The sequence below is a fragment of the Eurypyga helias genome, unplaced genomic scaffold (assembly GCF_000690775.1).
Source record: "Eurypyga helias isolate BGI_N326 unplaced genomic scaffold, ASM69077v1 scaffold5035, whole genome shotgun sequence".
NCBI lineage: Eukaryota > Metazoa > Chordata > Aves > Eurypygiformes > Eurypygidae > Eurypyga > Eurypyga helias.
The window spans coordinates 65,952-79,240 of NW_010250672.1; the positions used below are offsets into that span (position 1 = coordinate 65,952).

Below are 13,289 nucleotides of genomic sequence, written 5' to 3' on the forward strand. Positions count from 1 at the left end.
AGCATATGACTTTCAAGTCACATTTGAATTTCTAGGATGCATATTCTTTGTGCATAGGCATCAGCTAGGACTGGTGCTTCTGTCTTTTCAGCTGTCTCACGAAAACATGCAGTGTACCAGTCTTGGACTGGCTTTCGTCTGCTGCTGAAAGAGCTGGCTAGCTGTGGCCTGCAAGGGAGTGGATCTGCTTGTATCACTGGGACTGTGCGAGTCCGATGTACTGGTGGTTTGTTTTGATGAAACTGGCTTAAGCACAAATGGGTCCATACGTTTAGGAAGACTTTCTTGATTTCACTGGGCACGGTGCACTGTTAGTCCAAGGATCACAGAGGGTCTGTTCCTAGGGTTTAGTGATTTAAGGCAAGAACAAGGAGCTGTGGATAAATCACATCTCGAAGGCACGTACACAAACATTTTTACATGCAGGTGTCAGGTTTTCCCCAAGTGCCTAGTTCCTTCCCTGCTGCCCATATCGTGTCTTCGTGCTTGGCACCTCTGCTAGGTCTTTTCCTTCTATTTTTGCCAGCAGCTGGCACAGAGTGGTTTGTAGATGGTCTGGGTGGTAAATTCTTTGGGAAAGACTTTTGTCTCTTCTCTGTGCTTTGTATCAGTTCTTTCAAGAGGTCTGCATTCACTTTGATGAACTTAAAAGCACTACCTTAAGTAGTGTTTTATTTCACCAGGGTTTATTTTCCTGTAGCCTAAAGACCTCTGATTTCATTGTTGGGACCATATGTGGCTGTACCTGTATTATGTTTCAAAAGTTCATTTTCAGATGCAACATATGCCTTGAAGTTACATTTTCAGTTTAAAATGTCATTTTATAGCAAAATAGCCATTTGAAATGATAGATTTTGTTAGACTGGAATTTTTGAAACAATGTTATCTACCTAAATTGTAATGTTGTGTTATACAATCTGCATTCCTCTTTAACATATTTGTTGAGGTTGGTGTAAAGAATAAGTTTTATATCTTTCAAGCATTTTTCTTTAAAAATGTCTTGTTTTATGTTGGTCATTAAAAGATTTTCCTAGGAATTTAATGAGGTATTGGGTAATTGGTTAGAGTCTAGTCTTAATATACGCATCTGAAATAGCTGGAAAAAGGGCTTGCCCAAGAATAAAAAGAATACATGAGCCCATAAAAGTCCTGTAAAGTTCTGCCGAAGGACGATTTATGACCAATTCCTGTGTTTTTGCTGGCATTTACCTTTGAAAAAATCTGGAGGTAAGTGTAAGAAAATGACAGCACTTCCTGAAACACCCTTTTCCAATCTACTGAGTGCATTTAACCTTTTCCTTTCAGATAGTAGGATTGTGCTAGTTTGTCTGAATATTAGAAAAGAAAAAAAAAAGCCTAGTGACTGAGTAATTATGTACAAAGTTTGCTAGGAACAGTGAAACCTGGAGAAAAATTGACTTCTGGATCTGTTATATTTTTGTATGAAAGTCTGAACTTCAGCTTTTTCACAAAAGCCGTATTTTACTTATAAGACTCATGCAGTGGTACAACTGTTTAGCTGTCTGAGGCGTGGCATTACTTTAGTGGAGACTAGGGTGACTCGAGATTTCTAAAAGTGTGAAAGCTGTGGAGGATACATGGCAGAGGTTGTCAGCTGAATGTGGCCTTCTGTGGTTTTGGTTTTCTTTTGTGTGTGTGTGTGTGTGTGTGTGCGCGCGCTTCCAGCTTTTCAAATGTATTTTATTCTTCAGACTGTTTACGCTAAAGTGAGGTGTCCTGTGTCCATGCTTCCAGAGTGTTTGCCTGCTGGGCCCTCCACTTCGACACACTTGTGGGCACAGCTGATTGCCACACTCAGGCCCCTATTGCTTCTGTCCCCAGAGCTACACAGCCACACACCAACTCAGTGTTGCTGCCAGAAAATCATATCTATCTGGTGCCCAGAGGCACTTTGTCTGTCAACAGCTTTTTCATCAAATTCGGCATGGTTTTAGACAGCGCATTAAGGTTTTCCTCGGGTTATGTGACTCTTCATACACCAGAGTCTGTGGGATTGCCTAACTGAGTGGAAGAGACAGTGTCAGAGACAGTGCCCAGGCAAAACTGTGCCTGGCAGGAGGTAGAAATTGACAGAGAAACCCTGAACGAGTTGGCTGGTAATTATTTTGGGTCCTGAAGAACTGGATCAAAATATTTATTTCCTGGTGTTGTTCCTTAAAGACTAGGAGGATCATCCAGTGATCAGGGATTCAAAAGATGTATCAAAACAATAATTTGCAGAGGTTTTACTCTAAAGATAAAATAGTATCATTAATTTTTAAATAAGCAAATGGTATCTGCCAGTTGTTAAAAGCAGCAAAGATCTGTAAATGGGCCACTTGTGAATACGTAAGAAAATGTTTTTTCTCGTTCTGCTTACCACAACAGAATCTGAAACATTAAATATTTCTCAAACTCACTAAGGGCCACTGCCGTGCCCAGCCTCAAGGAAAGAGAAATCTAATGCACAAGTACAAGAACAGTGGAATTGTTAAGTAGGGAAAAGAACTGAAGAATAAACTAAATACTCTAAGGGGGAGAGAAGATCATAAGATAGATTCAAGTCAACAGAGTAATCTTTTGCAGAAAATGCAAATTTTACTCTGTGAACAAATAAACAGATGAACAGGTCAATATGCTGTTTTAGGAGAGTTTTCAGAGTTTTATGTCCACTAAGGGGCAAGCAAAGTTCTTATGAGAGCAGGAAGAGGATGGGAGAATTAGAGAGGAGACTCTGGAAGGAAGGCTGGCAGCTGAGAGGTGGCAAAGCAGGAACGTTAAAAGGGGAACATGTGTACTTAGAGTGCAGCGGCTGAATTGTCCTCCAGGCTAACTGGAAAGACCTGAGGACAAATGAGCTTAATTTCCATCAGAGAGGACATAGAATGGACATGAGGTAGCGAAGCAGCAAGCAGTCCACAGAGAGAGGCTTAAATATTGGAAATTTTGTAAGGACAAGTTAAAACAAGTTTGTGTGGGGCAGGTCTAGATATAGAGTCTTTTAAGAGATAATCCGTCCCTGCATTACTGAATGCTTAGAATATAGTGATTGCAGGGTATGTAATTTATGTGGGACTGTTCATGTCATTTTCACATGGAGAGTGCAGGGCAGTTTGACTCCTGGTAGTGTATATAGCAGCCTTCCAACACCTGAAGGGAGCCCGGGGGGTGTGTATGTCTTTTTACAAGGGCCTGTAGTGACAGGACAAGGGGGAACGGGGTTAAACTGAAAGTCGGAAGGTTTAGATTAGGTATCAGGAAGAAGTTCTTCACGGAGAGGGTGGTGAGGCACTGGAAGAGGTTGCCCAGAGAAGCTGTGGATGCCCCATCCCTGGAAGTGTTCAAGGCCAGGCTGGACGAGGCTTTGAGCAACCTGGTCTAGTGGAAGGGGTCCCTGCCCATGGCAGGGGGGTTGGAACCAGGTGGTCTTTAAGGTCCCTTCCAACCCAAACCACTCTATGATTCTGTGTGCTTATGGAACATGGGGAGCAGGTCAAAAGAAAGTTGGATTGCATCTTAAGATTAACAGGATTTAAGTAATCATGGCAGACTGGGTTTCAAGGGTGCAAAGAGGGGCAGAAAAGTGTAACCTTCCTGGCCAGGACATGAGGAAAGTAAGTAGCAATGGAGGGAGAAGGAGAGCTTTGGATGAGTTGCCTGCAGGGAGCCTGGGCATGGGAGAATTAGCCAGGCAGAGTCAGGAGGAGATGGGTTTGTCCTTTCTGGACAGGTAGACCGAGGCTGGAAGGAAAAGCCCAAAGGTGGAGGTAAGCATAAGAATGAGAGAAGAGGAGCTGGGTGGGTCAAGCAAGAGTACTCAGTGAACAGCTGTGGAATGACAGAGCAGATATTCCCACTGACACTAGTGGCAGATCTCTGTGTATTTACTAGCTTGTACTTCTTCTGGAGTAAAATCAAGGACTCGTAGTGTCACCATGTACAGCTGCTAGCAAGTATCACTGACATCCTTTGCGCTCAGGAATGAGAGTGATCTCCTGCCATCACCTGCTGTGTTACGGCAAGTGGGAGGAGCATGCAACATGTCCCAGCTCTGCTGTCTGTGACTACAAATATGAGGCAGAAGGATATTGTCTTTTGTTTTTCAAGATGTCCTCTTTAGAAGCTAAGAAGCTACATGCACAAAAAAAACTTTATTTGCAAACTTGCATTTTTAATAAGCCTAAATTAAGGTGACCTGTGCAAATCTTATTTGATCCCTTTGTGCCTTTGTGATCGTTATTATAGTAATTATTTTAATAATTACAAGATAATCATAAGTGGACTGCTATTTCAATATATGAAAAGGATTAACTCTGGAACGTGTCATGCTCATATAGTGAAATACGTCACTTTGTAAATTCTCTACTCATTTCCCGCAAAGACTGGTAACTAAAAAAAGGAAGGAAGAAAAAATTTCAGGAAGTATTATGTGAAGGCAGCTGATTGCTGGCCTGAAGAACTAAATTCTCTGTCTAATTCTGCCACAAATTCTTCTGTGAAGTTCAGAAATAGTTTAACTCAAACTCCTCACAAGCAGCATTCTGTTGTATTGTAATTTTCTTTGTGCTGAATGAAAGTAGTACAGTCTGATTTATCTAAGTGTTACATTTTCCCTTGCAGTTGCAGACAGGGGAAGTAGCACTCTGAACATTCAAAATGCTGTTTAATGGTGGGTACTTTTTAACTCGGGTTGCACATAACTCAGTGTATACTTTTGACCTTAATCTCTCTCAGCCTCAATTTTATCCTTTTGACTCACAAGAGTATTGGAAAAATACATTCATCAACACCTGTCAACCCCTAAAATGCCATAGCGACATGGGAATACTGGAAGAAATTAATTTGGATGTTATAGCTGAATTTGGATAGTGTGCTGATAGTAAGATGCTAGACACTGAACAGTCAGGAAAAAAAATCACCACAAAGACAAAATAGTTGCTCAATTAATACATTATTTTTATTCTGTGCACTGGTGAGCTGTTGCCCTGTGAAAATTATGGTCATATAATTAAAGATATACATATGCATAAGATGGATAAATGAAGGTTTCATTTGCATTTGCAAGGTGCAGTTCAGCCATATGCTAAATTTAAAATCTTAGTCTTCTTTTAATGTATATTCATATGAAGCATGTGTGTGGGTGTTTCTGCATTCACCTTATGTACAAAAAGAAATTATTAACCTTTTGTACATAAGAAAAAAGTTGCCATTGCTTCAGAACCGTTTGAATTCTGGGTTACTCCATGAGGTACAGGTAAACCACCACTCTGCACTTAAGACTACTTAAATGACCCTGTAAGTGACTTGTAGTTTAGATTCCAGGAGCACTGAGAAATAGAATGAAACAGAATTAATTTCTCCATATTTATTCCCAAGTTGGTGGTTTTTTTTGGTATAAATTGAAATTTCAGACACACTGAATGCAGAAATAGATAGAGCTCTTTCTGCTTTTAAACCCACCCCCTATGCTCCACCCCACTGCCATCCCCAAGAAAAGCTTCTACGTTTTTCAGAAAGTTGGGCAAACTTTTATGTTGCCATGGGGATCAGCTGCAAAATTATTATCTCACATTTATAAACCATGGAAAACTAATCTCAGTTTTAAGGGACAGAAAGGATGTGCAAATGACATGGTTTAATTTTGGCATATCCAAATGTAGTATTTCAGTCATTCATTTTAAAACTAACCAGAGTTAAGGATGAAGGAAGATGATAAAACTAATGCCAAAGGAAATGTTTAATTTCATGTGGAATAAGAAGTTTTGATGACCTAAGAAGATATGCTTTTGTTTTCATGTTGACAGAACCCATGCTCATCACTACCATTTCATGGTCAACATGCAGCTATTTTTCCTAAGTTATTTTACCTGTGTTACCAAATAAAATTGTATTTTATTCTAGTTCTGAAGAAAACATTCCAGTGCCTACTGACTATAAAAAAAAAAATTCTGGTATATTCTGAAATACTGTCAGTACTGTCAGTACTTTAAGATCTTAATATTATTCAACTTTCTTATAACTTCATTATTTTTTTTTTCTTAAATTTATCTCCTGTCAGTTTTCTTATTTTTCTTTTTCCTGCACTGAGCCACTGAGCCCTATGATCTTTTTCAGTTGGTTTTCTTGATATTTTTTTCTTAGTTGGTCTTCACATATGTCTTCTGTTATTTAAAAAAATAGTTCCTCACATTGTCTCTCCTTATTCCTTTATGTCAATTATTTCTCCATCTCATCCATTCACTACACTAGCTTAGGATCTTCTACTCAGGTAGTCCTGTTTAGGTGTTCCTGTGCTCACCCTGAAGTAGAAGAGCAGATATGAGCCAAATCCATGAAACAAATGAGATTAAGTGACTGGAGGTGCATTTCTGCAACATGAAGGTCTCCTCCTGCGTTGCTGTCAGAGGTGACAAGGGAGCTGCCTGCAGCTCTGCTCTGGTGGCCTTCCTGGTTGCACCCTGTGTTTGCAGTGGTGGAAAGGCTTGTGAATGCATAGTGAGCTGTGCAAGGCTGTGGGAGAGGGAAGAGAAGGGGCTGACCCATGAAGTCCATGTAGAGATCTAAATTACAGGCAGCTCCTTCTCATCTTGAATCTTATTTTCACTGAGGAGTGTCCAAATTTCACAGCTATGTTCATCCTATATAGAAAGTGTAGATGAACTTTATTGTCACCTTTAGTGAGGTGGGCACTACATTGGAAATGACATCATTGTTGTCTAAGGGAAATGCTTATTACTCTAATTTTTGATGCTCCAGCCAGAGACATTAACTTGCTGATGATCAGGAAATAAACTGAGGATAGTGGGTCAAGAAAGGTCTGCATGTATATTAGTTTCTTAAACAAGACCAGGGTGTGGATGCAAACACCAACACGATGGCTCTCAACGTTTAATAGCTTCATACTCCAAGGCACAGTTTGGCCTGACTGAGTAATCCTTGCCTAGGGCATGGTTCAGGCAGGAGCAGAGCAAGGGCTTTTCTCCCTTGGTAGCATAGACAAAACCATCCTGTTATGGGGAGGAGAGTTCAGCTGTGTGAGTGAAATGTGCTCAGAGCCATGGATGGGCAATCACTTGCAATTAGGCCCTGGGGTGAGCCCCAGCTGATCCTTATCACCCATGGAGGATCAGCTGAGGAGGGATGCTGGTTCTTGGCCCCATCGTTAGAACCCACCATCACTGCTGTAGCCCAACTTGTGCCAGTACTGGCTTGGTGTGGGGCCACCTCCCGAGGTCCCATCTAGCCTGAAATAGCTTGTGACCTGTCTGCTTGATGTACAACTCAGTGTAAGAGTTTCTCTCTCTATTGTAAAGTTGTATTTATTTTAATTACAACCTTAGCGACTTCGGGATATTTGTTTTAAGCCAACATTTTCATTTGGATGGATATGATTGTTTTTCATATTCATTGGAGTTGCTTTCTGAGAGTACAGTTTTTAGGCATTTAATGTACTTGGCAATTTTTGTATACTTAGTCATTCCTATTCCAGTACTTCTCCTTGAGATGTCTTTAAAGTATTTTCAAGCACTTAATTCTGTTCAAGTAATCTTTCATAAATATTTTGCCCCATGTGGAAATTCACATTTTAACAGCAAATTAATTTCATATTGAATAGTAGAATGGTGTTATAATAAGTCCAATGTGTGGAAAAGCATGTGTGCTAGACCTTGACTGCATTTGAAATGGTGAATAGTTTTGAGGCTTTTTACACTGGGAACTGCCATCCATTCTGGCATGAAAGATTTATCAGTTACAGATTAAATTTTCTTGTATTAAATTCAGAAAACTAGAATTTCTCAAGGTGTTGCCTTTAGGTGTTTAAATAACTTTTCCTTTAAGCCTTTCTGCCTATGAGATCTATTTCAGATAAAGCTGGGACTGTGAATAAATAGGACCTTAGCTTGCTGTTGGGTGGGTTGTGTACTGTGGGTTATTCTAAGTTCATCCTGCCCGACAGTTAGATCACTGTGATGTAAAACACTGAGTTTACATTACAAAACTGTAAATCCCTCACTGCACATTCTTTTTACCTTACAGTCAACATGGGGTTAATGACCTCTTTGCTGATTTGGAGGATGAGAGAATGTTTAAAACAGAAGCACCTTGTTTGCTAATACATTTGTGGAAGAGCAGACTCAGTGTGACATAGGTGAAAAATATGAAAGTGAGTGTGGAAGACAAGTTGATCCTGCTCTGTAGGTTCCAAAACACTTTTCATTTTATGTCTGCTGTGTTATTACATTTGGAAACAAGCAGTAAATTTTGAGGTTTTTTTTGCTTTCTAATCTGTTCTGTTTTGGTGAGGGCCTTGGACAGAGGGCTTTATCTGGGGTTTTCTTTCTTTTTGATTTGTGTTTCTCTTTGGTAAACATAGTTGACAAGAACTTCTGGTCTTTTGTTTTGTTTATTTTGTTATTGTTCGCATAGATTACAAAGGAAATTGTTGAAAAGGTTCAGCTATTGTATTTTTGGAATGATGATCTTGCCAAAGTTATTTAAGTTGGGTTAGGTTATTGCACTATGTTCTCCAGAAGGCTAACCCTTGAAACCTAACTGGAAACTGGATGAAGAGCAGACTGTTATTTTTCTGTCAGGACACAGCATCAGCGGTCTGTGATGTGCGCTAACTAGCAGCTAATGTCTGGATGAAATTTGAGATGTTTTGATATATCAAGCTCTGTGTTATTGGGATGCTCTTTATCCAAAAATATTTCCTCCTCACCTCCTGTAGTAAGTACTGGAGTCTATTTATTACCAGCTTTCATTTCCATTGTATAAATGGGAAGAGGTGTCAGGATGTCATTTCTGGGGAGGATGGGGCTAGGGGTATTTTAGTGTGCTTCCCACTGCAGTTCACAAGAGCCTGAATGTGATGACTCTGCAAGGCCAGTTTGCGATGCTCAAGTGGCACTGATTTTGGGAGTGGGAAGCCCCAAGGCCATCTTTAGATTCATTTTGTTTTGAGAAGGTCTGCATTAACAGATTGGTAGTGCTCTTTCAACGTAACAAGTTTGTGTGCGGGAAGGCAATGAAGGCCTAAGTGAAATGCAAAATGCATGGGCAGATGTGAGCAGTGGCTTTGCTCCCTGGTGTGTGTACGATCCCTCGTACCATGGATCCTGTGTGAGCTTACAGGGACCACCCTGACTCACTGCTTCTGCCTGCAGCCTCCCGCTGAGAAAGCGGACTCGTCGTGTGAATGAGGATGGACAGGACCTGTGGGACAGACTGCCCACAAGCAGCGGGGCAAAAATATGAAAAGATAGAAAAAGCTTTTTTTCTTACGTGTCTTTCAAGCTATTTTTCCAGTCTATTTTTAAAAAATTATTCTTAAATATAATTTTAATAAAACTGTATTTGTGAACCTAGTCTTGATCTGATGAAGATAAATATTCTGAAAAGATGAAAATCCAAAGTATCTGCACTGTATGATGACTGATACTTTTTGGTATTTCTTTCCTCTATTTTGTTTTTTTCCGGTTGCAATGTTTTCTTTTGTAGCCAACTAGGAAACTAAGGTTACTTTAGTAAGTGTGTGTGTGGAGGGGTGTTGGAAAATTACTACACACCTGCAAAAATCTGTAATTGTTTTGGAACTTGAATTTTTTTTCCTTTTACTTTTTTTTAAAGTTTTGGGGGGTTTTTTTGAAAGATAATGTAGAAGTTAGACTTTATAAAATTGTAATTTATTTCTACTTACTGATATGAAAAATATTTTGGGCACCTTATCTTGCATTACATGCATATTTATAACAATATTGAAAAAATGTATACCTAACAGTCTATTGCTGTTAAAATTATATTGACAGTTATTTGCCTGCTTGCTGTTTTACTTCAAATACTTAAAACATTCTTGTAGTTACATCTACCTAAAAGTATATTTGTTAAAAAAGCCACATTGTGGTTAATTTAAAATTACTCTGAAAGGATGGATTAGGTAATCTAGCTGCAGACAGAGGAGAATGGGGTGGAGAAGATAAGAGACAAAAGCTTTGATCAGTGCACAGTAGAAAAAAGAAAAAAAAGTAGTCAACGAAGCACTGGGATAATACAAATTCAAAGGAAGATTCAGGACCTGGAGAAGAATAAAAATCTGTCTAGGTTTGGTGGACTGGAAAATGTAGCTACATGAACAATTGAGGTGTTTTATCCATAATGATTTATTATTGATTTTGTTTTCACTTTTTCACAGTTTGACATCTAAAATATTCAAGGATCTTCCTTCCCTACCTAGTTTGTTAAACTCATGTTGTCAGAATCATGACATTCTGCAGTTTTCCTTTGTCACTAAAAAGCCAAAGTTGTGCCACGTCACCACTTCACCATTAGCAGTTTCTTCTGTCTTGTACAAGTCCCAAGGAAACAAAAATTAGTTAAATAAGTGTTAAAAGTTAGCTGGTATATGAGGCTTGATAAAGAACTTCGAGTTTTAAAATACAGTTTTCCTGAATGATGCCAGTAGCAGTTTCTGCTATCTAACATGGCAAAGCCTCGTGCTACTTTAATAAGTGATATTAATCCAAAGCCAGTCAATGAAAATATATTGTATTCAGGGACAGAAATTGTATATGAAAAGTCTCGAGGGGATGGCTGATGGCACGGATGGCTGGCATCCAGGTGACTTTGGCTGGTAGAAAGCTTCTGGGTGTTGAGATGGACTGCAGCAGGAGATGTCAGGGAACTTTGACCAAATGAAAGAGTATTGTTGGGCATTCATAGAGTAATCAGAAAGTTGCTGGGGAGTATTGGTTTGGAGCGGGGAGGTGTTGTTGGTGCCAGATGCCTAGGTTCATGAAAATAAAGGAAGTTTTTCTCCACTGAAGAAGGGAATAAGTCAAAATTAGGTATGTAGGAAGAAATGTGAAAGATAGAGTCCCCAGTCTCCTAGGCCCAAAACCAGGATATGTTTGACTAAGAAAATACTGGGACTCTGAGGAGATGAGAGCCACTTTTTTACTAACCAGCAATTAAAACATGCATGGTCAGTGAATAATTACTGTAAACAGTAGGATTCTTCATGCTTTAGCTCTCTGATGCTGTCACACTCAATTGTATTTGTCTCCTGGACAATTTGTAGTGTAGACTTTATTGGAAAGCATGTTTCGCAAGAGCTGCATGCTATCCAGGACCAATCCCAGAGTATGTTGGTGGTTCCCTTGGTAATTTCACATCGTCTCATCTTTCTGAATATTGTTTACCATGCCTGCAGCAGCTACCCATAATAACCTCTTACCAGATTCACTAGATGTGAATTCATTGCTATTTGCACTATGATTTGCTCTGTTTTCATTCAACAGCATACTGCACATGGGGGTCATGTGCATGTCTAGTATGTCTATTATGTCTAGTACACGTCTAGTAGCATGTATATTACAGAACAGAAATTCTTTGGCAGTACTTTTTAATACCTTCTGACATTTCTTGTTATGCTAAAATGACTTCTTAAATCTTATGAATGGTATTGTAATGAGAATAGGGACTTTTTTATGCAGGGTTATATCATTGACAATGTAAGGAAAGTTTGCATCTCTAATTGGGCAATATACTTGAAAACAACCTCATTAATAATTTAAGTGACTTGCAAATTCAGGTACAAACTTTAAATGATTTTTGCCTCAGATCCTCAAACTACCTACTGATAATGCAGTCATGCTGAACACTCTTTGGACAGGAACAGGTACACACACACACACAAAAAAAGCTTATTTTTCTGTATTCTCTTGTAATGTCTTGAGAAAAAAAATGATTAATTTATCAAATACCTTTTTTATTGTTCATGGTACAGTACCTAATAACATCAGATTGATTTGTGAGAAATTTCCGTATATCTTATGGGTTCTACACCTTTGCAACTACAACAGGACAGAGGGTGATAAAAGAGTATTTTTTGTCCATCTGTCATTTCAAAATTAGATTTGCTCTTACACTCTGCAAGAGTGGATGAGACTTAACCTCGCCGAAAGAATTATGCTTTTTTTTTGCTATTAACAGGCCAAGCTCAGATAACAGGCGCCACAGCATCCGGGAGAGGATGTCCAATACCAACGAGAAAGGGACCATGTCCATGGAGTCCACCAAGGAGACACGGTACTGTGCTGTCTGCAACGACTACGCTTCAGGCTACCATTATGGGGTCTGGTCGTGTGAGGGCTGCAAAGCTTTTTTCAAAAGGAGTATTCAAGGTAATAAATTGTTCAAGTGAATCACCTTTACTCGAGGAAAATGTGAAGCTACTTGAGATTGCAGCTTGAGCCCAGGACAATGACATTTATTGGGTTTACATTAGCAGCTGCTGTGCTCTTCCATATATTTTTTTAGTTCTGTATTTGGTGAATACTTCTAGAAAGTATGTAATATGTTTTTATTTAGTCCAAGATTAATGAGGGAAAGAAAAGCTTCTCTATGTTCTCCTTGGCTTAGGTATGTCTGACCATGTAGGCAGTGAGAAATCTAATTTAAAAATCCATATAGGATCAAGATGACCATTCTTTCAGGCTATGTATAATTCTCTTCTGTGATTATCTTTTCTTACCCAAAACATTTTTATTTTTTTAGAATTCCATGTCAGATGAAGATTAATTCATGTCGATTGCTTTATTAATCTTAATTTAGTGCTCCATTATCAAGATGATTCAGTTCAAATCTCAACTCCTTGAAGATGAGAGTAGTCTTTTGAGAGCCAATATTGAAAAGGAATGTTTCTTTAATGAAATAGCATTTGTATCTGTCAGCAAAGCAGGGCTTTGAACTATATGCAGAATGGTTTAGTTCACAGTCTTGTCATGGCTAAAATTATGCAAGGTGTCCAGTGGAGTAATGGACATCTAACAGGCATCTAACACAAACAGTGTTAATTACAGTGACTGAGATAATCATTGACTTAAATGCCTGTCACTCTGTGCAATGGATACTTTTTTGCTTTGTTCAGTATCTCCTAAACTGAGTAAGAACTAAGTATGATTCTACTGAAAACAGAGCTATGGTTAGGTATCTGAGTCTTATTTTGGATAAGAAAATAGAACAGATTTCTTCCTTTCACAGAGTCACAGTGTGGTAAGTGTTGGAAGGGACCTCTAGAGATCATCTAGGCCAATCCCCCTGCCAGAGCAGGATCACCTAGAGCAGATCACATAGGAACAAGTCCAGGCGGCGTTTGAAAGTCTCCAGGGAAGGAGACCCCACCACCGCTCTGGGCAGCCTGTTCAGTGCTCTGTCACCCTCACAGGGAAGAAGTGTTTCCTCATGTTCAGTTTGAAGCTTTTGGTTTCCAGTTTATGGCCATTACCCCT

General features: G+C 39.3%; 1 protein-coding gene across 1 annotated transcript in view; it reads left to right on the top strand.

The window, feature by feature from the left end:
* Window positions 1-12,202, top strand: part of LOC104509709 (estrogen receptor) — a 29,571-nt gene extending 17,369 nt beyond the window's left edge. Inside the window, exon 2 of the mRNA XM_010151744.1 lies at window positions 11,992-12,202. Within this exon, the coding sequence (XP_010150046.1) occupies window positions 11,992-12,202 (211 nt within the window). The remainder of the gene's footprint in view (window positions 1-11,991) is intronic.
* Window positions 12,203-13,289: the final 1,087 nt, after the last annotated feature.